At 43.2% G+C, this 27,091-nt stretch overlaps 1 protein-coding gene across 2 annotated transcripts in view; it reads right to left on the bottom strand.

Moving 5' to 3' along the window:
* The window catches only part of Mrtfa (myocardin related transcription factor A), a 92,673-nt gene extending 76,141 nt beyond the window's left edge, over positions 1 to 16,532 (bottom strand). Inside the window, exon 1 of one of the 2 annotated variants that reach the window (XM_021640330.2) lies at positions 16,105 to 16,532. In XM_021640330.2, coding sequence (XP_021496005.1) covers positions 16,105 to 16,150 — 46 coding nt within the window. In that variant the 5' untranslated portion in view covers positions 16,151 to 16,532. The remainder of the gene's footprint in view (positions 1 to 16,104) is intronic. The other variant, XM_021640332.2, reaches the window with a different exon arrangement.
* Between the last annotated feature and the right edge of the window lie 10,559 nt (positions 16,533 to 27,091).

The following is a 27,091-nucleotide window of genomic DNA, read 5'->3' as shown; positions in this document are numbered from 1 at the left end:
AATCCCCAGTATCCAGGTAAAAGCCAAGCTCCTGTTCCAAAAAGAAAGCAAAAGTAGGGTGTGTGCTTTAGAGGCAGAAAAAGGTGGATCTCTATTAGTCTGAGGGCTATATAATGAGTTTCTGGCTAGCTAAGGAGACCGTCTCTCAAAAAGGAGGGAAGGAGCAGATACTGAGATAAGAAGACACCCAGCAGCCTCCTTTGGTTTCTAATGTTTAAACTGAATAGAAACATACAATGCCTGAGTGAACAGTGGTGGTGCTCACCCCTAATCCCAGCCCTCGGGAGGCAGAGGCAGGCAGATCTCAGAGTTCGAGTCCAGCCTGGTCTATAGAGTGAGTTCCAGGACAGCCAGGGCTACACAGAGAAACTCTGTCTCGAAAAAACAGAAAACAAACAAACAAACAAAAAACCCAAAATATATAACAAACAAAAATCTCATAAATGGGGGGGCTGAAGAAATGACTCAGCAGTATGAGTGCCTAGGGTCAATTCCCAGCAACCACATGGTGATTTACAACCATCTGTAACTACAGTCCCAGGAGACCTAAGGTCCTCCTCTGGTCTCCTCAGGCTCCAGGCACAAACACGGTGCACATACATACATGTAAGCAAGACATCCATACATATAAATTAAAAATAAGTCTCTAAGAAAAATCTCATAGTCTCAGAGTATATGCACAATGAAGAAACAAAGAATGAGGAAGGGTGAAGAGAGGGCGAAGGGACATTCTTTGAGACCTGATGGGCAGATAGGAAAGAATAAAGCAGAAATTAAGGGAGGGCCAGGTGCAGTGATGCATGCCTTTAATCCCAGCACTCAGGAGCCAGAGGCAGGCGGACCTCTGTGAGTTGGAGGCCAGCCCGGTCTACAAAGCGAATCCAAGAAGAGGTAAGAAGAAGCCTAGGAAGCAAGGGAAAAGTGAGCAGGTGATAAAGTCAGAGGTGGGCAGGGCAAGAAGCCACACACACCAGAAAACTCACCTATTAGTGTCAGAACATAAATGCTCCAAGTATTATTTACATTTTTATTCTTGTTTGTTTTGGTTTTCTGGAGACCAGGTTTCTCTGTGTAGCCCTGGCTGTCCTGGGACTCACTTTGTAGAGCAGGCTGGCTTTGAACTCAGAGATCCACCTGCCTCTGCCTCTACAGTGCTAAATTTAAAGGTGTGGTGGCCCAGCTTAAAGTTTTATTCTAAAACAACCAGAATATAATCCATATGCATTTGAGGAATCATATTTTTCCTCTAGGCTCTCAAAATGTCGTTCAGGTAATATTCAATATGGTTTGAATTCCACAAATATACAAACAATATTTTTATTCAAATTCAGACTTTTTTCTAGAAGTACGCAGACCAACTACCAAAGTCAGGTCTAATCATAAAGGACCGAAAGTCTAAATGCAAAAGGATCTTCAGGATCATCTAATGGATGGTTATTTTCGACCCTTCCCGTGGGGTGCGGGCACCAACGCCGCTGTTAGAAAAGCAGCTCAGGGGGCCTGGGATCAGGCTGTAAAGTGTTTAAATAAAAAAAATAAAATATATAAAAATAAGCACCCCAGAGCCTTCTGAGATAAAAAGAGAAGAAGCAAGGAGCGTCTTCCCAACCAGAGCCAACCAGACCCCACGCAGCAGCACAATTCTCACTCTATTCCAACCCATAGGCACTGTGCCTAAGTTCAAACACATGACACCAGCTCGCCAGACAACACCAACCTTGGTCTTGGGAACAGGTAGAGTCCCTACAGGGAAGCTTCTAAGTGAGGGTGACAGTTTGTTGTATGCCCGCTGATTCCCAAGCAAGTTTAAATGTAGAAAAAGGCTTGTTCCTTTGCAGAGAGGAGGGTAGAACAACAGAATTTAAAAGAAATAGTTGGAAAGTCTCTGTTACTGTTTAACAGTTATATAACTGTGTGGGTGGGTGGGGTGATATGTCAGGAGCCACAGGAACCTAAAGAAGACAGGTGGGTTATACACCAGGATAACGTAGTAAAGGAACCAGGTGATCAGAATTGTCTAGCAAGAGCAACCATACGGTGCCATAAAGGGTTTGAAGTTTGTTCTAAAGGAAAAGACTCTGCAGAGGTACAGAGCATAGACTCTGAAGCCAGACCACCTGGACAGACTCCTAGCTCCAGCCTTACCTCACCAGTTGTGTGGCACTGGGCAGGTTTCATACCCACTTTACCCCTCAATTCCCTCTTCTGTAAAACAGGATAATCAAGGCATTGAGTTCAAACAGCTGTTAGGAGGACTGTGAGAGTTACAGAAGCTGGAACACAGTCCCACACATTGTGCTAGTGTGTTTTATAATAAGAAGGACATATTTGGTCTCCATCCCCACTCCTGGCACTGAGCTACTAATTAATGGGAGCTTAGCATTTCCTAAGCAGTACGAGACCCAAGGTACAGGCAAGCTTTTGTGATTCACAGCAAGTCTGTGCTGTAAGTGCAGAGCCAGCACAGTGCTTAGGAAAGAGACTGGCTGCTGTCAGAACCTACCACACGGTTGAAAGATTAGAACCAGAGTTCTTTCTGGGCCATAGAGGAACCAGGTTGAGAGTGTACCAACAGCCAGCTGGGTGTGGTGGAATGCATCAGTAAAACTCAACGCTTGCAAAACTGAGGCAGGAGGATCATGAGTTGAAGGCCTCTGTGGTCTACGTTTTCAGATGGTGTTTTGTGAAAAAGAAAAAAAAAAGGGGGGGGGGCACCTATAGGCAGTGATTTAATCAATTGTACCTACAAAGGAAGCATCCACAAATAAGGACAGGGTCAGAGAGCTTCCAGGCTGGCATATACATGTAGGTGCTGAGGTGATATCCCCAGAGAAGCATGGAATCCCATACACTGCTCATGCCTTGTCCTGTGTACAGTTTCCTTCAGCTGCTCTGAGTTGTATTCTTTTAAATAAACTAAAGGTGAAGGGCCTTCCTTAATTCTGTGGACCACTCTAGCAAATGATCCAACCCGCACTGTGGAACCTCTGATTTGCAGACAAGTCACATAAAGGCTGTGAGCACACTGGTGACACCACCACTAATGACTGAGGCTGAGCAGTCTGTGGGGCTGAGCTCCGTGGCTCATGGAGCACATAGGCTCCAGGCAGCGGGAACTGGCGTCAGAAAGCCAGGGGACTGGTTGTTACAGGAGGAGGCGACACGGGACCCTCAATCCATCGACAGAGGTACTGAGAAGTGGAGTACAGGACACGCGAGCTGCTCCTTCCCACATGTGGCAACCGTCACTTAGGCATCAGCTATCACAGTTGTATTTTATAGGCTTTGCTGTTTTTAACCCATCTCACCTATGAAGAAAACAACAGAAACAAGATTTGTGCCTGGCACACCTCCAGCACCAGGGTAAAAAGGAAATCAAACCCATGTGCATGTGGCAGCGTCCACCCGGGGCTGGCAGACTGTGGTCCTTAAGAACTGAGGTAGAGCAGCTGGAGGCCAGGGGAGGGAAGCTCTCTGAGGCGGCCCTTCTCACAGATCCCTTCTAGAACTCTTTTCAAACCCTGGCGGGTTTTCTGTAACATTTATTTAGACAGCCAGCCTACTTCTTGGCAGGAGATGGAGGTGAGAGACAGAGGCAATGTAGGTGGAAAAGAAGTTCTCACACTTGGCCTTGGTTGTTTTTTTAACATTAGCCAGCCCTTTCTTCAGCAGTAACTCTAACAAACCTCCTGTGCCCAGATTAACTGAGGCAACCACCTCCATTTGTTATACCAATGGGACAGTCTTCAACCTGCACCTAAGAGGAAAAAAATGCAACAAAACAGCCATAAACGACAACAACAACAACTACACCCACTCACAGATTCTGGAAAACAGAGCAACACAGCCCTGCCAGGCCAGAGGCAGAAGGCACAGGCTGGCTGACACCAGAACCAACTCGCTCTGCAACTCGGTGATGGAACTCAGAATGCCTGACCTAACTTTTGTTTGCTTTAGATTCCTAAGGCCTGAGTGAGAGCTCCTACCTGAAGGACACTTTAAACTTGCAATCATACATACTTTCATACATCTTAAAAATCAACTTTATTGAACTTTAGATAAACCCACGCACTTTACAGCTCAGCATGCATGCGCATAAACAGAGCTGTGTTTCCCTAGGACAATCAAGGGACAAATCTCAGCTCTGTTTCCCTGAATTATCTTCTCCTTCCACTTCTGTTTGTTACCCAAAAAAACCTGCAATTTTTATGGGCCACACTATTGCTGGTCACCTGCTTCGGCCTCCCAAGTTACCAGAACTACAGTCACATGCAAACCCAAACTAACTGTCACAGACTTTAAAACCAAGTTAACTCACACACCACACAGTCAATTCGTCAAGCGTCATAACCATAAGCGCCATACAACCTCATTACCTTGCCAATAGTCACTCCCCATTCCTACTAGCCTCATCCCTCTCAGGCCTTGGGAAGGAAGCACTCATCTATTTCCTGTACAGAACAGACTTGCATTCTGGACATTCCACATAAAAACAACCACAACGTGACTCCTTTTGTACCTATCTTCTTTCACTTGGCACCCTTTAAAAAAATATTTATTTATTCTATTTCATGTGTATGAGTGATTTGGTTGGATGTGTGTCTGTGCATCAAGAGTGTGCATGTGTCCCTGAAGTTAGATGGTGGAGCTGAAACTGGGAGTTAAAGACAGCTGTGATGTTACATGAGTTCTGGGATAAGTTCTGGGACTAGAACCTGGACCCTCTACAAGAACTGTAAGTGCTCTAGCAGCTGATCCATCTCTCCAGATCTGGCACCGTATCGTTACGGTTCACTGGTGCTGTACAAATGTCAGCACTTCATTCCTTTTCATGGCTGACTAGTGGTCCACTACATGGTCATATCACACTTTTTTACCATAGGAGGGCCAGTTGGGTTGTCTCCACTTTTGGCTGAATGAATGATGCTGCCAAGAACTCTCCTTAAACATTATTGATTTATTTGTGTGGGCTTGCGTTCATGAGCATGTGGTACCTGTGTAAGGCTCAGCTCTCTCCACCATGTGAACCTCAGGGATCAAACTCTGAACATGAGGGCTTGTCAGCAAGCACCTTTACCCACAGAGGCATCTTGTCAGCCCTGCAGGAAATATTTGAGTACAAGTTTTTGTATAGACAATGTTTCGACTTTCTTGGGCTAAAAGTAGAAATGCTACGTCACATGGGCTATGTTATAATTTTTTGAAAAGCTGCCAAACTGTCTGCATTTTTTTAAAACTAAACTTCTTCTTTTGAGCTAATTATAGATCTCCACATGCCTGTAAGAAAAGGGCCATCCACACATCCTTCACTAGTTTCCCTTATTAATCACATATTCCAGAGCCGCAGTACAGTGCTGCAGCCAATCAGAGTGACAGTCGAGACAATGCTTACCTCCTTCACTGCTTGGCCTCCGACAGGTGGTATAGAATTACACCCTCCCCATCCACAGACTCTGACAACCACAATCTCTTCATAATCTAAGTTTTGCCAAGGCTGGTGGTGTAGGCTTTAATCCCGTCATGGGAGATGGAGGCAGGAAGATCTCTGGAGTTCAAGGCCAGCCCCCAAACAACAACAACAAAACCAAACTAAGTTTATACAAATATCAGACAATATGTAACTTTTTTCATGCCATATAACTGTCTTGTGAGTTATCAATCGGAACATTTTTCACAATACATCATTCATTCTTTAAAAGCATGAAGCAATATTCCAGTCAGTATTTTTTGTTTTGTTTTTATGTTTATCAAGATGGGGTTTCTCGCAGGCGCAGTGGCACATGCCTATGATCCCATCTCTCCTGAAACTTGCTCTATAGAGCAGGATGGCCTCAAACTCACTTGCCTCTGCCTCCTTCCTGATGGCTTGGATTAAATGCAGGCCCCAGTCAGCATGAAAAATAATAATAATAAGATTGTGTCTGTCTATGCATACACATGCCCATATGAGGGCACACCCTCAGAAGCTAGAATAGGGCACTGTATACCTCTGGAGTTGTCCTACAAGGGTGCTAGGAACAACACTCAGGTCCTCTACACAAGCAGCGAGTCTCTTAAACATCTAGCCACCTCTGCAGTCCCATCACAGCCTACATTTAAAAAAAAAAAATGGAGCTGGAGAGATGACTGGTGATTTAGAGCACTGGCTGCTTTTCCAGAGGACTTGGGTTCAATTCCAGCACCCACAATAGTGGCTCATTACCGTCTGTAACTCCAGATCTGATACCTTCTTCCAGCCTCCCTAGGCACCAGGCGCACACATGATGCACAGGCACAGATGCTGGCCAAACCCCCATTTACATAAAAATTTTTAACTAAGGAGGTTTATTTTAATTTGTGTATGTATGTATATCTGCACGTGGATTTGCAAACATATACATGAACCCAGAGAAGCCAGAGGCACTGGATTCCCAGGACATGGACTTACAGGCAGTTGTGAGGTTTTGTTAAAACTGGGTCCCCTGAATGACCCATCTCCCCAGCCTGCACTTCTAAGAATGTCACATGAACTGGGTTTGTGCACTTAGTTAAATCTGGTTCTTACGTTTTATATGGTGTTTATAAAATTCACAGCACACTGATGTACTGGTGGTCCCTGAACTGGTAACTTGTTCATTTTTATTTAAAACTTGTTAGTACTCTAGTTTATATTAGTACTGTCATTTACCTGTTAACAGCCATTTAGATGGTTTTCAGTTTGGAGTCATCAGAAACTAAATTGCTATGAACCGTCAGCACAAATGTAGGTTTTCACATCTCTTGTTTTGATTCAGAAATTGGATGGCTGGGTGATATACTAAATATATTCAACTTCGTCCTGAACTGCCCTCCCAGGTCCTTGTGTGCCAATGTACGCTGCAGACTGTGACTCCCCACTGCTTCACATTTCCACACACACTTGTATTTAACAGTCTTTTCCATTTTACCTCTTCTCGTGTATTGGCTTCTCTCTGTAGCTTTCGTTTGCATTTCTAAGTTAGCATCTTTTTTTTTTTTGGGGGGGGGTTCACCGCAAATATGGAGACACAGATCTGCTGCCACTGCCCACAACTGCCCAGCACCACGTACACTGAAGTGCCACGTCCAGATGCTTACCCACTCTTTGTTGAGTTTGGAGAATTCTTTATAGTCGGATGTGTGAACAGCAACTGTAATTCTAGCATTCAGGAGGTTGAGGTAGGAAGATCAGAAGCCCAAGGTCATCCTCCTCTACCATGGTAAGTTCAAGGCTAGCTTAGGCTACATGAGACCATGTATGTCACATACACACATACCCGCCAAAAAATACAAATAAAAGAGAGAAAGGAAGTAGGTTATCTTATATAACATTAACATTTTAAGTCTTTGTTTTTGTCTTCATGATTCTGTACAAAGCATAGGCGAGCAATCTGAGAACAACTTTCTGGCAAACAGCACACAGATTAAGATTTTCCGCCTAGAAGAAGGGGGTATGGCTTAGTTGGCAGAGTCCGCACACATATGTAATCCCAGCACTCAGCAGGCAGAAACTTGAAGATCAGAAATTCAGGGTCATCTGAGGCTACATGAGAGGCCTTGCCTCATAATGGGGGGAAAGATTTTCACAGAACAACACTTATTTTGGAAATTCACTTTTAATAATTAAAGCATATTATATTAATGCCATCATCTTATACTTAAAAGAAGCCACATGATGGTTACCAATCAAAACTTATAAAAATATAACTTGGTGTATTTTCAGCTTACAAAACCCTCTGAAAGGTCCAGTCAAATGAGAGTAGGTTAGTGTGCAGAGGAAAGAGCCAGAGCTCTGCCAAGAACGCAGCCTAGCACAAACACTGCAGAGATAAATTTCAATAAATCTTACAAAACAGAAACAAAGGCAAAATGTAGATGGGATTTATACAAACAAGTCAGTGGGAAGGCAGCGTATGCGCTGGCACGCCCTTTATGCACCGCCTGCTCAGCGCAGAGCTCAACACTTCACTCGCCCTAACCCAGAGCTCTGGCTCCTAACCCAACACGCCATGCTTCCCAGCCGCTTCCTCCTGTTATCCAAACTACGTGCATACACAGACATGAAAGTTTATATGGGATGTATCTGAGCAGAAATGTTCACCGAAGAAAATCAGAAAGATACAGGAAAACACAAAGGCCCCCAAAAGAAATCTCTACTCAAGCCCCACTTCCTGGAAGACCTGTTAGTATTTTGGTGAAGAGCCTCATGGGGGGGGAATTGCCACATACCAAGAGAGTTGTGAAGAAAACCCAGATAGAAACCTTTTTGTTTGTTTGTTTCTTTGTTTTTCGAGCCAGTATTTCTCTGTGTAGCCTTGTCTGTCCTGGGCTCGCTTTGAAGGCCAGGCTGGCCCCGAGTTCATGGTGGTCCACCTGCCTCTGCCTCCCCGAGTGCTGGGACTGCAGGCGTGTGCCACCAGGGCCGGCTGAGGAAGAAACTTTTTGGAGTTATTATAGTCGGGTGTGTATATGTGCATAACATGTGCAAGCGCACGCGTCGCATGCAAGTGGCAGTCAGAGGACCACCTGTGGAGTCAGCTCTCTCTTCCCACCTCCATGTGGGCTCTACGCATCTAACTCGGGTTACCAAACTTGCTCAGCAAGTGCCTTTAAACACGGAGTCATCTCTCTAGCCCAAGAATTAAAACTTATACACATTAAACAGAATTTAAAATCCCCCAGACAACAACCAACTACAATAACATTTCCAAATAGGCCATTTTCAGTGTGTTAGGAACTGTGACAAGCATTTCACGTACACGAAACAGTTTCTGGGAAAGGCACTGTTGCGTTACTAGCTTATGGAAGAGGTAACAGGAACAAAAGTCAAGCGATGCTCACTGTCACTACCTTAAAGGCAGCAGAGTCAGAAATCTGGCCGCCTGTCTCTCTAAGCGCTGGGGAAGGCACACCACAGCTCCATCCAGCCTATGCTTTACTCCTGTACTTCTCAGAACTTTCTGGGGTGAGAGTCCTTCCCCCTTTTCTAGTTACTGGGGACTTCAAAGAGCTTTTGTTTTGTGGGCTATCTCTATCAATATTTCAGCTTGCTAAAATGTAAAACAGAAAATACTCTTAACTTTTCACATCTAATTCTGCATTCATTTGTTGATAAACTCCATCATGTAGCTTTAATAAAATGTATTTTACACAACAGTTAAAAAAGGGGGGTAAACAACATTTTAGATTTAATATAAACATTTCGATCTTGCACCATTTGAAAGAGCTCAGGACATTGAAGGGTCCTCAACCACATCCTGAAAACCACTGCACTACTTTGTAGTCTCAGTTGGGGCCTAGAGACAATGATTTGCAGGCATGTTCTGGCAGCCACAGAAGCCAACGTAAGACACCAGCCTAGATGTCCATCAACAGACGATTAGAGAGAAATGTGATTACAGTTACATACAAAGCAAAGGCATTTTACTCAGCTATAAAGGACAACCAAATTGGTCTGAGGTGGCTCAGCTGATAAAATGTTTGCCGAGCAAGCATGAGGACCCTTAGAAACCCATTCTACATAAAAAGCATAGTGACATGTGACTATAATCCCAGTGATAAGAAGGCAGAGACAGGAGAATCCCTATAAGCTCTCTGGCCAGCTGGTATAGCTGAATGGATAAACTCCAGGTTTAGTGAGAGACCTTAACTGAAAAAGAAAAAACAAAATAGAAAAAAGAAAAAAAAAGGTGGACAGCAAGAAAGGAAGATGCCTACTCCCAACCTTTGCCTCCATACATATAAACAAATGTATCACATATATGTGTCAAATGTATCACGTACACTGAGGCACATATATGTACGAGCACATACAAGATGAACAGAATTATGTCATTACCAGGTACACATATGAAAGAGGATATCAACACGCCAAATAAAATAGCCCCAGAATCCAAAAGAAAAATACCATAGTTTCTCTCATATGCAGACTCTATATTTACATGTATGTGTATGACATGAGAGGACACTGACTATGGGGAGACGCAGGATTCCAAAAGGAGGGGAGAAGCAGGTACACAGAGGGCTAATCACGCTTCCTCTACATGCACAATCTAGAGTTAACAGATATAGGCACATATCTGACAGAAAGCAGCAGTGAAGCCATCTGGAGGGAGGATCCCAGAGGCACACGGCGGAAGGGGCAAAACAAGGAAAGTAAGTATGTGATAGTGTATGACAATGTGATAATGAAGCCAATTGCTCTGTACACCAATTAAAATATTAACTTAAAAAAGGGCACATTCATCCTACAAAAAACCATGCTCTGAGGAGCATACTTGTCTAAAATACTCTGTGATTTTTAATGACCATTTATTAAAGAATTATCATAGGCTAACCAAGAGTATCATACACAGAGCAGGGGGTTGGGGACAAATCCCCCATTCGATGATACTTACATTCTGAGAGACAACCACATTAAAAAAAAAAAAAACTGATAAGTAAGTCATGATTCTGTCAAATGGTAAATGGTGTGAAGAAAATGATGCAAGAGTTTACAAGCCAGAGAAGGGCCGACTGAGAAACCAATGCTTAGAGCAAAGATCTATGGTGGGCGAAACCAGGAGTGACAGTGTGAGAGGTCCAGCCCAGGGCTGAGGCGCCAGGGATGGCGACTGAGCCCGCATGTTTGTGCAAAATGAGCACCGGAGAGGAGCAAACTGTCCTCAGGACACTGTTCCGTGAGGACCTCCTCAGCACAGCCTGCAGACAGAACCACCAGCAGATTCTGAGAGGCTGTCATCTGACCTTAACTTTACTTCCTAGATCATGAAAGGAAGTATAACTCTAAACTACTTGGTTTTATTTGAGGAGGGTTGTTTTGTTAGAGTTTTTAAAACACATTTTTATTTATTTAGCCCAATCGCGTGCATGCTTAAGGACAAAGGACAATTTGTGGGTTCTCTCTTTCCAAAATTAAAGTCCCAGAGCTCAAACTCAAATCATCAGGCCTGATAACTGGTGTCCTTACCCACTAAACCATCTTACCTATACCGTTTTAGTCTTTTTGTGAGAAGATCTCACACTGTAGCTCAGCCTAACCTGGAACTGCATAGCCTAGGTTAGATCTGAACTTGGGAAGCCTTCTTTCTCCTTTGGCTTCCCAAATGGTGGGATTACAGCAGTTTAAACCACTGAGACAGAGAGATGTGTTCCACCTCTTACTATGTCTTAATGCTTTTGAGTTTCAAGTTTCCTCTATAGATATAAAACAGAATCATGGTGATTAAATACAGGGGAGCTATATATTATGGTAGTATACATTTTCAATACTGCATCTCTCTTCGCCAGTTTAATTTCCCCTTGTCTAGTCTCTGTGCTCAGTCTGCTGCTACAACCTACTTAGTGATTTTACATGATAGTCATCAGGCCCCAGACATCATGAGCTCAGCCTAACACTGCCCTTTAGCTTAAGAAGAACGAGGCAAAGAAAGCTGGGTTTTGAGTGTTGGTGGTAGCACAGGGATTTTAGTATTTTTCCTTGCTATTAAAAAGAAAAAAAAAATTAAATAATGCATATGGTAAATAAAAGCAAGGCTCCAAAAGAGTAAGACTATATAAAAGCCTCATCTTTGTTTAATTTGGCACTGTTTTAATGAGGCTACAATCGTGGTTCAGAGTCTTCATTCAAAACAAAAAAGAAGGAGAAAAAGAGAAGTAAAAGAAGAATTCAAATTCCTGTGCTCTGGGTCTTAACTCTGAGAGGGTCCAGATAACTCAGTGAGTCAGAGAAAGGGCAATCAGAAGTAAGCACAGCATTAGGCCGACAGCTGTCTGTCTGCTACCTGTCTTATGACATCATCACCTGGGCCAGAGAAGACACAGCAAGATGAAGAAGGGCAGAGAGTGGCAGGTCTGTGGCACTGTGACTTTACTTCCTAGGAGCAAAAAGCAAACACCTAGCCACCCATTCCCCCCTTCCCTCTCTCCTTCCTCCCTTCCTTCCTTTCTTCTCTTGAGACAGGATCTCTACCTAGCCCTGGCTGTTCTGGACTCACTATCCCAGCGTCAAACTCCCAAAGATCCAAGTGCCTCTGCTCCCCTCCCCCCCCAGTGCTGCTATTAAGGGCCTGTGCCACCACGGCCTGCTTTTACCTATTAACGCAAGGAGAGACACAACTCTGGTGGGGTGGGGGGAGTAGGGGTATCACATTTAGCCTCATACGCTAGAGATCTCTGGTGTCTCTTTCTAAATATCATGAAGCAGAAGGAACACTGGCAAGAGAGTGAGGACACAAATTCTCCTCCTACCTCTGCCACAAATTAATTACATGACTTCAGGAAATAAACTAACCTCAAAGGCCAATTTCCTCTTTTCAAAAGAAAAAAGAGGACAAAAAACACCTAAGGTTTCACTTAGGCTCTACAATTCCTTTAAAAGAAATCAGGGTGTTCCAAAGCCCACAATGTTTGGAGCACTCAGAGGCCTGAAAGTAGGTGACATAGGCTGAAGGTGCGAAGACTTCTGATCTGCTCTCTACATTTCTGAGCAGCGGGGGTTGGGGTGGGGTCCGAAAAGAGTACCATGCTACCAATGAGCAGGACTTGATATGCCTTGTCCCTTGCCATTCTTCTCCAGCTTTCCTTCACATGATTTCCATTCCCCTATGTTTTAAAACAAACAGTGCAGGGACAAACTGCCATATTCAAGGAACCAAAAGTCAAAGAAATATATAGGAATTAAATACAAAGATATCAAAGGATAAGGAAGTTAACAGAGGAGACACCCTCCCCTCCCCCCAGGAGACACTTTTTAAATTAATGAGTTTTTGAACAGAAATATGGAAGTGGTGTGAAACATGAAAGATCCACAAGGAATAAAATTAAGATCAAACATATAGCTGTGGCACAAGCAATGAGCACACTTACACAGACTACACTCTGCTTCTTACGCTGAGTAGCAGGACTCACGGGCGTGTGTCAAAGTCTATATACTTAAGACCTATATATCCTCTGCGTTTACGGCACAGTCCCGGAATACACTCAAAGGAAGCTCAGTTGCTTCATGGAATGCAAAGTCTCTTCTCCTTCAGGCTCCTAATCTGCTGTCATCCTCTTTCCCTGAAGGAGCCACAGTGACCAAGTGGACAAGTGTGAGGCCTGTGGGGACAAACTATGTACACAGCAACAGGGGAAGAGGAGCCAACTGACTCCTGAGCTGTAGCCCAACATGACCAGGCATGTGCCCCGGGGCCAAAGCAGACCTAAGAGCCATCTCAATCCATTCTGCCACGGAAGTCTGTCTCACTGCTCTGGAGGAGTGGACTGACAGGGTGTCACTGACCGGGAAAAGGCAGAGGGCTGCCTGTTTGGGACCACAAACACCATCTGTCCATCCTGAGCCCTTGAAAGACACCAGTCAATGCTGAAGCCCTGCAGGGCTAGCTTCAGAAATTCTACAATGTCCATTTCAAATCACTTCCTAACTGTGACAATCCAGACAGATTCCTATAGCAGTGACACAAACTCCAGCCACAGCTTGATTGGAACACTAAGATCTAAATAAAACACATGTTACCACAGACAGGGCATACTACAAATTCAGAGAGGCAAAGGAATGTCAATTTTGAAAGCCACGAAGCTTTGGATAATGACTGGCTGAAACAAAGGATGATGGTCACTGGATTCTTTTATTTATGGAAGAAGAGATTACAAAATACTTTTATAAAAATCTTAATTTAAAGATGAAGCTTAAAATAAGCTTATGTTTATTAATAAGGCAAACTAAGTCAAACAAAATTCCATCATTCTTCAGAAAGTAAATAAGTGTTTATCATGTGCCACTAGGAGTCCACATACAGGTGAGTAATTTGCTCATAAGAAGCTAGTTAAGTGGGGGCTGCTGAGAGATGTCAGACAACGCACATCTGCCTGTAACTCCCACCTCTGGCCTCTGTGTGTGCCTGCAGTCACACGGACAAATCCACATGCAGACACACATAACCATAATTAAAAATAAGACTTTTCTCAAAGAAGCCATATGTAGGTGACACCTGGTGTGCATTGCAAAAGTGGCACCACAGGAACACCAGGAGGGAGGGTGATCCCGCTGAGACAGGTTTCACAAAAGGCAGCACCCAACTGGATCCAAACAGGACTGAAGCCTCCAGCCCTGTGGAGGAGGTGAACCTTCAGACACTCAAGAATGTCCTGCCAAAGCCTCCAAGCTCCAAATACTGAGTGAAAACTGTTGCTGAACACAGTTCTCCTGAACTATTATATCTCGAACCTTAAAATTTTACATCTTCAATTATTTTATGATATGGAAATCATCTCTCCTAGGGAACACATACTCATGAAGGTACAGATTAACATAGGGCTTTGCTTTTAACAAGAATCATTGCTTATTGGCATTTCACAGCAGACTCTTTTCATTTCCTATCATAATGGCTGCTGTGTTACTGTTACAATGGGCTTGTGGCTATGGCACTCCAGAACATAACAGTGACATTTTACAAACCCATCTGTGGTGGCTAATATTAAATGTTTTGGAACATTTTCCTGACTTAAGTAATAGGAAGATCATCCCTAAACCCAGTTTCTCTGCTTCTATGAACATAGCAAAAAGACAAAGTCCACACCTATCATCTTCTTGGCTGACCTTTGGTCCTAGCTGTACCAACAGCATTGTCAATTTCACCCACACTTGTCTCACATACTGTTGTACTGTGAAAGTTTTATGAAGTGGCTGGTCTGACAGATGGGTGACCAGCCCTGCCCAACATATGCTGTAGGAAAACCTACTCTGAGACAAGAAACCGCAAAGAACAGTCCTTTCTCTCCCTTTAGGGCTAGGAACACTGAAATTATCTTAGAGGAAGAAGCCTTTAACCTGTACTATGAAATGTTATTGTCTGAGATACCTACAAGTATCAAGTAATCAAAAAGAAAGTGTTCAGATATAAAAATCTGCCCCTTAAAGTAAAATACACACTTGCCCACACACAGCCGGAAACTGGGAAAAATCGAGTCAGTTTGACTAGGAGCTACTGAGATACCTCATCAAAGACAGATGGGAAACACTCAGATAAGCACACTATTTGTTTAGAACACAAAGCTCCAGAGATCCGTGGGAGGGAAAGGAAAGGCAACGTGAAATGCATAGCACAGAGGAACAGAAAATTCATCTGATAAACGACTCATTTTGTCTGTTTGTGAACCAGGAAGAAGAGAAGAGAGAATAGTGGATCCTTCTTCCCTGGCCCTTCCTGTCTACAGGAGTAACCTGCGATGCCTTTAGCTGATTTGCACCTGGGCCTGACAACACACTACCGAGGCACTCCCCAAGGAGAACGGAGACCACCATGCCAGAGACAGTGTCAGCCCCACCAAGGAGCTTCATTTTCCTCTGCATGGGGCCAGGGGATGGGGTAGAGGGTGCAAATGCCACTTGTATGAATCTTTCAGAAAACACTACAGATTACATTTTAGTAGAAGTCTAAAAATAAAAAAGGGAACATTCTCTATTTTTAGATATCTGATTTACAAGTTTTAAAAACACCAAAAGTAAAAGAACATTTAAAAAACTATCTGGAATTTTTAAATGTTTTAAGAGAAGCTTTGAATTGGAAAACTATTTTTAGAGATAGAATTTCAAAAATCCTGCATTCTCTCGGTTAACTGCTCTCCTCGCTCTAAAATTTAACCCTAACCCCATGCTTTATCACGAGCGTCCCACAGATGCTGTAAAGACGAATGGAAAGGCTGTGACACAGACGAGAAAGAACAGTGGAGGAACGCATAAAAGATACTTTCACAGTGGCATAAAAAGAGTAGGTTTGTGATGAAAGACATACTGAGCAAAGGAGCAAAAGCAATTTAATTATCCTCCACTATCAGCAGTGCTAAAGACAGTGATAAAATGAGTAAAGAAAAACAAATAGGTCCCCTTGCTGAGGACCCTTCAGACCAGTGAGCATCTAATTCAAAGCTATGTTTGAATAACTAGAAAATGAAATTGAAGAAAAGAAGTAAAAACAATAAAAACCTGAAGATGAAATATTTACTGGATGATTTATGTTTCAGCTTCCCATCTGAGCCCAGCGCTAGCGCTCAACCATTTTAATGATGCCTGTGGCAAATGAGCTTTGCTGGAAATAAGGGAATTACCTGACTGCACAGCCATCATTAGCATCTCGGGCTCCAGCAGAGTCATGACGAGTCTTCACAGAAACAGCCCACAAACACAAAAAGTCCAAGTCACAGGAAAAATCTAGAAGGGGCACAGCAAGCTTTACAAATTCAGTCTCATGCCTGTTCACAGAGGAGAACATGAGACTTCACTCCCCTTCTCTGGGAAGACACCAACTCTCCACCCTCCAGTCAGGTCAAGATGGCCCAGAGTTGAGTGACTGCAGACAGGAAGCTCAGCGCTCCAGAGAAGACCTGAAGTTCGTGGTTAGAGCTGTGGCTCCTCCCCGCCTGTCCTCTCTAGGGGGAGGGGAGGAGCGCAGAAAGACTTCGGAAGACTGATCAAACTGCTTTCCTCTCTTTTAAAAATGGGAAGCCAGGTTTTATTCAAAACCCTAGTAGTTTTATTCAAAACCCTGGGGCTGACGCAGTTTAGGACAACAAAGCAAACACAATCTAACCCAATCTCATGAAAGAAAACATTCGGGACTGAGTAACATGTACACACAAATACATATGCCGAGTAACTCCGCTGAGAATCCCAACAGCCTTTCAAACGTGGTATTTATAGGCAACAGCTAAGAAAGCTGACTATTTAACTACAGTTCAACTGTTTCCCCACCCCCCACCCCCGTCCAAAACCATAGAACACATTCCAGGGCGGTAATCTGTTTCTCACTCCTGCCAGTCCTCCTGAAGAGCCCCTCACTACCCGTGGGGAACACCCTCGCTGTGGATAGAGAGGGTGCCACAGACAACCCTTCTAAAATGCTCTCTGATCATGCTGGATGCATGGCATACATAAGGGGCCCTTCCCCGATAAACCGCAGCCTTTTTCTACTATGCCCCGGAATGCTTCTGAATAAGAATGGCATTTTGCTTTCCCCGGGGGAAAAGATACAAAACCTAACACCCTTTTCAATTACAGATAGGAATTCTTTCATCTGCCCCAATAACAGTCATTCATTCCTTCTGTAGTGTTTTTTTTTTTTTTTTTTTTTATAACTGGCATTCACAATAAGATGATATTAAGATGCTACTGGGCAATTTGATGGGCTTTTAATAAATACTAGAAAGGTGCTGGGTTGCTGGGTTGTTATCTAGAATTCCTGACTCTTTCTGGTGAAGCTAACTAGGGCGATCTTGACCCAGTAAATGCCTTAATGCTTACAGAGTCAAACAAATGAAATATGAAAGCACCGGGAGACCTTTTAAAAGAACAGTTTCACAAAGAGGCAAGGCACAAAAGAAAAGGCAAAGCGGATTTGGTGTAGGGAGGTTCTGAGGAAGAGAAAAACTCCCTTTCTTTCTCACTCCAAGAACATCATGTTTAAGAGCCGAGCTCTATATAGAGCTGTGGGAATGACTCAACAGGCAGTGGAGTGGCAGCCAGTGTGGGCGCAACGCTGCTCGGGAGGCAGAAGCATTCTCACAGGCCTCTTCTGGCAACTGAGCTCCAACTGTCAAATGAAAAATGAGTGAATTTCAACGGGGACTGCATGAGAGACTGGTCAGGGGTTAGCCACTTCGGGGAAAAGCATCCCCGAAAGGCTGAGTCATCCCTTTGACTGTCTGGGGCTGTATATTATGCTATATGAGGGGTTTTGTTTGTTTTGTTTCTTTCATATGAAGCAAGTTCTCACAGTTCTGTACTTACAGGGGGAAAAATGACAAATTACAAGATTCCTGAATAAAGACAGAGAAGGGCACATGCTGCCTCCCTCCTGCTCGCGCACCTTTCTGCTATAGGAAGTGCTTACAGTGCCACACGTGTCAGTGTTCAGCCCACCACAGGAGACACCAACAGCCAATAACGGAGAACAGCAGGTTTCGGCTGATTTTTTTTTTTTTTTTAAACAGCAATCCCATTCATATGAACTTGGAACAAAAGGAGTACAATAAAGAAAAGCTGTTTTTAAAACAGAAATCTAAAAAAAGTAATTTTTTTAAAATCCCAGAAAGTGAGATATTTGCGTAATGGTCAAATTTTGCTTTTATGTCAAAGAACATTGTGATGGCTATTCTAGTTGTCAACCTGACAACATCTGGAATTAACTAAAACCCAAATGGCTGAGCACACCTGTCAGGGTTGGTTTTTTTTTTCTCTCTCTCTTAATGAAATCATTTGAAGTGGGAGGACCCACTTCTCATCTGGATCTCTGGGGTGGGAAGACGCACCTTTAATCTGTGCCACACCTTTCTGCTGGCTGCCTATGTAAAGGACATGGAAGGCAGCTTGCTCTCTTTGCCTGCTTGCTCTCACTCTTGCTAGCAAGTCCATTCCTTGACTGGCATTAGAGGCTACTTCTTCACCAGATAAGACATCCAGCCTCATTCAGTTTTGCAAAACTGAACTGAACAACTGCAAAACACTGAACTGCTGGACTCTTAAACCTTCCATTTGTTGGACTAGCCTTACCACAGCCTGTAAACTATTCTAATAAATCCCCGATAGATAGACAGACAGACAGACAGAGTCATTCATTCCCTCTATACATTCTGTTCCTTTAGAGAACCCTGCCTGACTAATACAAATATCTACTCATCCACAGTCACTGTGCAAACAGACTTTAGTATAGGCTCCCCAGTTCCAAAGTACTGGATTCAAAGCATTGAAAGCTTCCACAATTTTTCTGTAAATTGGTAATATTTCATAAAAACGGAACTAAAAGATACACTGATAAAGCATACAGAATTAAAATATACATTCTCTACACTAGGCTGAGAGCACCAGAGGAAAAAAGGATAACCAAACGTGAAATAAAATGAAAGCTTCACTTCTAATCATAACTCTCTAGCTTATCAATGCAAATTTCATGCCCTACACTCTATGAATTCACTAAAGGGACATATTACAGATATCAGTGTAGTTCTTATATGCTCAACAAGGTTTGGTAGCTACTTGACACATTCGAACAATGCTAAATGAAACTACTTAGCACACTGAGCATCCCAGTGTCCTTCCCCATCAGATGCCCAAACCCCCAAAGGCCTTCGGTCTTCAAAATCTGAAAGAACCAGCCAGAGCAGTGTTACAGACTCAGAACCTAACACTCAGGCAGCAGGGCAGAAAGACTGAAAGGCCAAAGGTATCTTGGGCTACATAGTGACACTGTGACTTCCAGGAAGAGAAAAGAGAGAAAAGGAGGGAAGGGGAAGAAGAGCGCACCACCAGTCAAAAAGGAGCGCTTCCACACTAGGCCACAGCTGCCCTTCCCCAAGAATACACTCCTTTCCTACTTCTTTAACCACCCCTCTCAGAGTTCTAAATGGCTCCTCCTCTGCCCCTCTCAGGACACCCGCCCTTTCTTCTGCACACTCCGGGGCAATCTCATTCTTCCTCCTAAATCTCACCCCCTATCTAACTCTGACATCACCTGTAAGCTGCAACTATGCCTCTCTACCTAGCTATCTTAATTAAGTACATATGTAAAAAAGCAAACTTCCAGTATCATCATCCTGGCCCACCCCCTCAAGGCACACCTTTCTCTTTTTCCCTTATGGATCCCAAACCATAAACTTATACTCCTCCCAGCCCTGAACCACTAAGGAGTCAGTAAATGCAAAAATGTAACTGATTACATCATCATGCAGTCCTCAAATTCATTCTTTTTATCCTATCCCTGCTTCATTCCCGGACTTTTAATATTGCCCAAAGTATGCAAATAGTTCTAATCTACAGAAAAATCTAAGCTCAAGGACAGGAAAGAATTGTGAATTAAGCTGCTTATGTTCCCATCATTTACCCTGAAACTCACACCCATGTGGCCAATTGGTCCACCTGACCTCCCGTGCTCCCACCACCACAGAGCAAGCACCCACCCATCCCAAAGCAAGTCCAACGCATCTCACTTTCTAAACATTGAAAACACAGAACTATCCAGAATAACTAAACACAATATTTTAAATCCCTTAATATGATAAACCATCTAACTAGTGTTTAAATTTTTACCTCACTACACCAAAATATCTTAATCCTTTAATATGATAAACTATCTACTGTTTAAATTTTCCCAGCTATCTACTCATAGATTTTTTTTAGAGCTGATTTATTCAAATTAGAGTTCGCAGGTGACAACACATTTCATCTCATCTATATGTCTCTTACATTTCTTTCATCTTTATCTATTGAAGAATGCAGCCTGTCTTCCCACATTTTGGATTTTGCTGTTTTCTGCCAGCACTGTTTAACAGATACACTGTTCTATCTTCCCTCGTTTCCAGTTACTGAGAGTTAGATATAGAGCCCCCATCGAAGTTAAGGTAAAGCTTGGGGCATAAATATGCCATAGACTGTAGTTCCTACCTCAACAGCACGGCAACCAGCATGACCTGCACATCTTTGTGAGTGATCTGACTGCAGTGCCGAGGAAATAAAGGAAATAAAAACACATGTACAGAACATATGGGCCTGGCTGGGCCGTGCATCCCAACAGTCCAGCAGCAGCCCAGAAACTCAGCACATTTATGTTGCTGAGCAAGAAGGCAGATGTATTACACACTGCTGAACAGGGAGGCAGGCAGGTTAGCTAAGCTCAGAAGGTCTCCACAGGGAGCAGCCTCAGGTCTCAGACACCTGGGAGGAAGAAGCTACGGTGGTTTCCGAGTACACTGGTCAACTGTTCATAAACACTTGTTCATGGGTCAGAGGGAGGCTCGGACACTGTCACAAATCTGAGGCACTAGGTTCTCGACATGGCCATGGCGACACACACATTCCTTCAGGACTTATCCACTCCCCGGACAGCAGTAACTTTTCTTTCTTTCTCCTTTCCTTCTTCATCCATTTATAAGCATGGTGTTAACTCTGTAGCCAAGGCTGGACTCAGAGTTGTAAGGATCCTACTTCAGCCTCCTGGGGACTGGATGACAAACGGAAGCCAGGGGGCAGCCTGCAGGACTTCACTGCCCTGGGGGTCATGCCGGGCAGCAGCTGCATGTTCACCAGCCCCCCATGGCAGTTTTTTAACTGTGCACTCTTGCCAGTACTAAAATGGCCCTGTTACCAACTGACTCTTTTGCTGTTGTTAAGTTTCTTCTGCCTTGTTTTATTTAAGTTTGCTTTTAATGTGTATGTGTCTGTATGAGAGGACACCACACACGTGCAGACGCCCCTTGCCAGGAGCTTGATCTGTTAACCTAACACCCTGTGTTTTTCCTCTTAAAGGAACTACCAAAGTTTGTAAATGAATTGGCTTGTATAACTTTTATTGAATCTTTCTCTCACTCAACTGTAAGTTAGACAATGAGATCTTCATCTGTCTTGTTGATTTCTCTCTAATACTTAGAACTCAGTTAAAAGGAGCCCGGGAATAAATTTTTAAACACTAAAATGGTAGAACACTTTGTCAGTATTTCTGTAAAAAGTAAAAATTGTTTTAAATACCTAACCGGGGAGAGTAAAAAATATCCAACAGCATATAAAAAAGGCTAAATAGAAGCAGGACACACCACATAAAGCAGTGGTGCTAATGCGGAAGGAAGCACACCCTCGCCAACAGCAGGCTTCTCTGGGACGTGGGGCAAATCTGAGCTGGGTTTTTTGTTTCTCCTGGTTTATTTATTTATTTTTTGGAGTAGGGGGTTCTATCTGCTATCTGTTCACTAGGAGCCTGGCCAAACATCCAATGAACAAGATGGAAAACTGATTAAGATTGGGATGAAGTAGTTTTAGGAAAGTCTCTAAGTCACTTTATAAATAGTCATTTAAGGGATCTTAAGATTTAGACATTTTCAAGTGAGACTAAATCTAGAAAATCCTTGAAGCTTCCTGAGGAACATAGTTTTAAAACTCTCTTTTCTTTACCCAAGAAAATATTGTAATTTGGATCTGAAACTGCCCACTCAAAATTTTTACTTCTCTCAACGCTCAATTAGCACCTCCTGTGCGGCACTGTGGTGTGGTGTGAGTGCACGGCCGTCCCCTTACAGGAAAAACACACAAGATTGGCCCTTTCTCCCTGGCTGTAAAAAACATGCAAAGCAGAAATGAGGGCTTCTTAAATCACACTAAGAGAAAGAAAAGCCACTTTGAAAGGAATAAATATAGCCTTTTCACATCCATTCTCTCCCCTGTACTCCCTTCATACAGCTCTCCCCATCCCATCCAGCACCCTTTCAGGAAAATATTTGGGAGCAGCTAGAAAAAGGGAACTCAGAGAAAAGGTAACATTTACAACAGTCTTTAAATGCAGGAAACAATTACAGGGAAATGGAGGGTTGAGGCTATAGCTCGCATACAATGCAGAGGTTCAATTCTCAGTGCCACAAAAATAAAATAGAGAAAAGTAAATGCAACAAAACACATGTAAGAAATAAAAGTATAACGTCCACATATGAAATTATAGAACTTCATGTAGAAGCTCTGATACAGCAGAGAATATAGTCACAGGACACTAAAAATACCAATTCTCCTAGTTTACAGACTTAACATAATTTCAACCAAATCCCTACAGTAATATCGAAATTCATGAGGAAATGCAGAAAAGCAAGCCTAGATAAGACATTTATTTTTGGAAAAGAGCAAGGAAGGAGTTACTTCTCCCATGTAGACGGTTTATTTCAGTTAGCATCGTCCAAATAGTGAGGAATATAAACTGTCCTATATTATGCTATGTATGTGAACATACGTTAAGACATCAACAATCTGAAACTAGCAACAATCCACAAGAGGAATGGCTCAATCTGTCTGTCTATCTACTTATCGATTGATTTATCTGAGACAGCATTTCTCTGTGGAGCCCTGACTGCCCTGGAACTGGCTCTGTAGACGAGGTTAGCCTCAAACTCAGATTTCCCTGCCTCTGCTCTGAGTGCTGAATAGATTAACAAGATATGTGTGTGTGTGTGTGTGTGTTTGTGTATGAAAGAGAGAGAGAGAAAGAGAGAGAGGAAGAGGCTTTTTCTGTTATGCAACAGTTGTCTGTGGTAGCATTCAATACCCAGCAATGAAAATGGATAAATCACACATGTATGCAAGATGATGGAATACTAGCTATGATGAGCAAAAGGGGAATAAAAAAATCATTTCAGTCATATAAATTTCAACTAACCAATATATGTTATTTAGAAGTGGACACAGTGTTAGTAAAAGAAATTATAATACATCATTCACTGGGTGCCAAAGCTCCTTGAGCTGGGGGTCAGGGGATTGCAGCCTGGGGAGAAGGCTTTCCAGGCTTCTCCAAGTTCGGGATGGATACGGTCCATAGGCTTTTCAACTGTGTCCTTTTAAACCTAGATGCTCAGCTTCAAAGATAAAGGAGTGCCATGAAAACACAGACCTTGGACTTATCTTACCAACTTTTCCAGTTTAGGCCACCAAGGTATGGGGTAAGCAAAGTCAGCTCCTACAGCAGTGCTTCTCTACTTATGGGTCATGACCCCTTTGGGTCGCGTATCAGATAACCTGCATGTCAGATATTTCTATTATAATTTATAACAGCAAAATTACAGTAATGAGGTAGCAAAGAAATAACTTTATGGTTGGGGTCACCACAACATCAAGAACTGTAATAAAGGGTCACAGCATTAGGAAGTTGAGAATCACTGTCCTAAGGGCACCAACTCCTGAGCAAATGTGTCAGGAGCCTGACTACCAAGTACCCCTTAAGGACTCCTAGTAACCCTCAGCTTTTCCACATCAGACACTTGAAGTGAAACAGATCTGGGCAGTCAGTCTTCTCACTTCTCCACACACGGCACAGCTGTGTACATTTCAAACTCCGGGACTTCCTCTGCTCTACAATGGCACTCTCCGTGCTCCACTGTCTCTTCACGGATTTTCCACTTCTGTTACTACCCTGACCTCCCTAGAGATGTGTAAAACCTAGGAGTGTACACTCACCAGCCTCTTACCCAGGACTGGATGCTCAAAGGAACTCAATGTAAGACAGAAAGAGTAAAAGTTCTCAGCAGAAAAGGTAGCGGACGGAGAGATGGGGTAGAAAAGCCAAGAGCAATGTAAGTAGATAAAGGCTTTAAAATGTCTGCAAGAGGGCCTGGAGAGATGGCTCAGCAGTTAAGAGCACTACCTGCTCTTCCAGCGGTCCAGAATTCAATTCCCAGCAACCACATGTTGGCTCACAACAATCTATAATGAGATCTGGTGCCCTCTTCTGGCGAAAAGGTGTACAGCAGATAGAGCACTCATCTACATAAAAAAAGTATCTTTAAAAAAAAAAAAGTTTGCATGGCCATGTGAAACTCTGTAGAGAGAGCAAGTGGGCTAAGACTGGAGAGCCTATTCCATCCACACCAAAAACACTGACAAATTTGAAGGGCAGTTTTGGAGGAAAGTGCAGTAGTGAAACCTCTAGGATGTCTCTTCAGTTTTGACAGACAAGCTGAGCACAACCCTCCAGCAGCCTTCTGTCCCACCGAGGTGACCTTACTGCCTCTACATCGGCATTAACTTCCTCCACGGACAACCCAGGCACAGGGGTTACTGTCTGCTGTCTGTCATCCCTCCCCTAGTCCTCCTTCCTCAGAGGTACACGGCCCTTACTCCCCACCAAGACAGAGCCGGCACCATAGGACTCGTCCTTATATTGTCACAGGAACCATCATCTCTTCTATTGTAGTAAATCTATTTATTCTGTTTATGTGTGAAGGTGCATGAAGGCCAGAATAGGGTGTCATCTCTCAGAGCTGGGGACATGGCAGGCTTGCTACATGGATGCTGGGATCTTAAATCTGGGTCTTGTGACTGCACATTAAGCACCCAACTCCCGAGCCATCTCACTAGTGCCCTTTCTATTCTTCTCTCTTCCATCTTTCCTTCTAGATCAACTACCCCCTACTCCCCACCCCCGTGTATCAAGTAAGTAAGCTGATGTCTCTTCATCTGGGAACAGGGAATTAGAAATGAGAAAAAGAACACACAAAAAAATCTTGTGGGTACCCCCTATTTCCCAAACAAGCCACTAAAAACTACAAATATAAAAACCAGCTGTTGCAGTGTGGTGTGGTGGTGCTTGACTTCAACCCCAGGACTTGGAAGGCAGAACTGTTTAAAAAAAGAGTTTAAGGCCAGCCTGGTCTACATAGGGGGTTCCAGGTCTGCTAGGCATACATAGTAAGATCCCATCTTAAGACAAACAAAAAACAAAACAAAACCAATAAAAAATAGTTGTTGCCCACTAGGAAAAAGAAACCATTTACTTATGCACCCAATAAATACTTGGATATCCACTGTGAGCCAATAGTCAGCTATGTGCCAAGCAGAATTAAGTTTCTGCCATTATAAAATGTGCCGACAAAAGTGAGGATACAAACAGTAAACACACACTAATGACAAATGATAAAAGAAAAGGCAGAAGTATAATGGGAGGTGGCACTCAATAGAACACGGGAAGGGAAGGGTTCCCTGAGGAAAGACGCTTGTGTAGGAAGGTTTTCATGCGGGGACAGCACAGGTTCATGTGTTCAAGAACACGAGAACTGGGCAAGGAGGAAAATGTCACTGGTACAGCACTTGCCTACCATGCAGCAGGCTCTGAGTTTGATGCCCAGCACTACAGACATGTGAACAGAGAGGAAGGAACGGGTAAGGAGGACTGAGTGGGATGGAAGGGGGGAAATAAGTAGCAAGAACATCAGTGTGACTGTGCTGAAGTGGCAAGAAAGGAGGTAGGAGAGACACCAGACCACAGCATAGAAATGTAATTTGACTACTGGCCTCGTGGGAAGGCACTACGATCTGGGGAGTGGTGCGATGCTGATACCAGCTTGCAAAGGCTCATTGCTGCATGTGGAGTTGTGATGACTACAGAGGGTGAACAAGTGGGGGGACGAAGACCAACAGAGGAAAGCAGAAGAAAAGAAGCACCCACCTTAAGCACGGCTTGCAAGAGAACCCTCAAAATGTCTGAAAAGAATCCCTAAGGACAAACGGAGACAGCAGGAGAACAGGAGGAGGCACATGTCAATGTGCACATGCATGTAAAAAGGCACAGGGGTTTTGAAAAAGTCTAGTGTTTCTATATTCCAGCTTCAAACAAAATAGTTCACACACAAAAAATAACATTTACAACATCAACCAAAAACCATACCTGACAACAGAGCTAACCATTTACATGATCTCTCTGGAGAAGCTTGTAAAAAACACATAGGATCAGAGATAAAACTAATTAATGGACAGAAAGCCATAAATATATCTTACATAAAAATTGCTTTTATACAGTTACTTGTTTGTTTGCTGTGTGTGTACATGCACATGCATGACGACCAGAGAACAACGAGAAGAAATTAGTCTTCTCTTCTTCCAACATGGGGATGAACTCAGGTTCTCAGGCTTGGCAGCTAGTGTCTTTACCCACTGAGCCATGTCACTGGCCCAAGACTCATATATTTTTAAATATTAACTCTCCCATTTTCTTATAAGTCCTATAGTTTATTCCAAAATTCCAACATATACACCAAAAGAAATGGTTTTACAGAAGCATGATTCATAGCAGCCCTAAATTAAAACAATCCAAATGTTTACCAACTATTTAGAGAAACTGTAGCCGCAAACAACAAAAATGAATTTCAAAGACATATCAAAGAAGCCACCAAGAGAGGACATGCAGGATGATTCTAGATGAAGTATAAAAGTGAGTCAAATACCCAGCAGAGGAGTTTCAAGCTCACAGGCCCAGCCACTCAGTACCCTTAGGCAGAGGACTACTTGAGGCTTGCGCTTCAGGCAGCCTGGGTAACATGGTGACACCACCATCTCTGAATCAATAAACAAGTAATTAAACAAACAGAGCAAAGTGAACCCAGCTGATGACATCAGAAAGAAGGATAATGTCCTTTCAGCAAGAAGGAGAGAGTATTGGCTAGGAAGGGAACTGTTTTCTGGTAATGTTTTACCATTTCTCCAGTTGTAAATACTAGTCAAAAACAGAAGTGTTTAATCTGTGGTAACTCAATAGAAATGACAGTGGCTGCTACATTTTGGCAACAGGCAGCAAAGCAGTGT

The sequence above is a fragment of the Meriones unguiculatus genome, chromosome 8, assembly GCF_030254825.1.
Source record: "Meriones unguiculatus strain TT.TT164.6M chromosome 8, Bangor_MerUng_6.1, whole genome shotgun sequence".
NCBI lineage: Eukaryota > Metazoa > Chordata > Mammalia > Rodentia > Muridae > Meriones > Meriones unguiculatus.
Note: the sequence above shows the minus strand (reverse complement) of the source record. Positions and strands in the feature narration are given on the sequence as shown.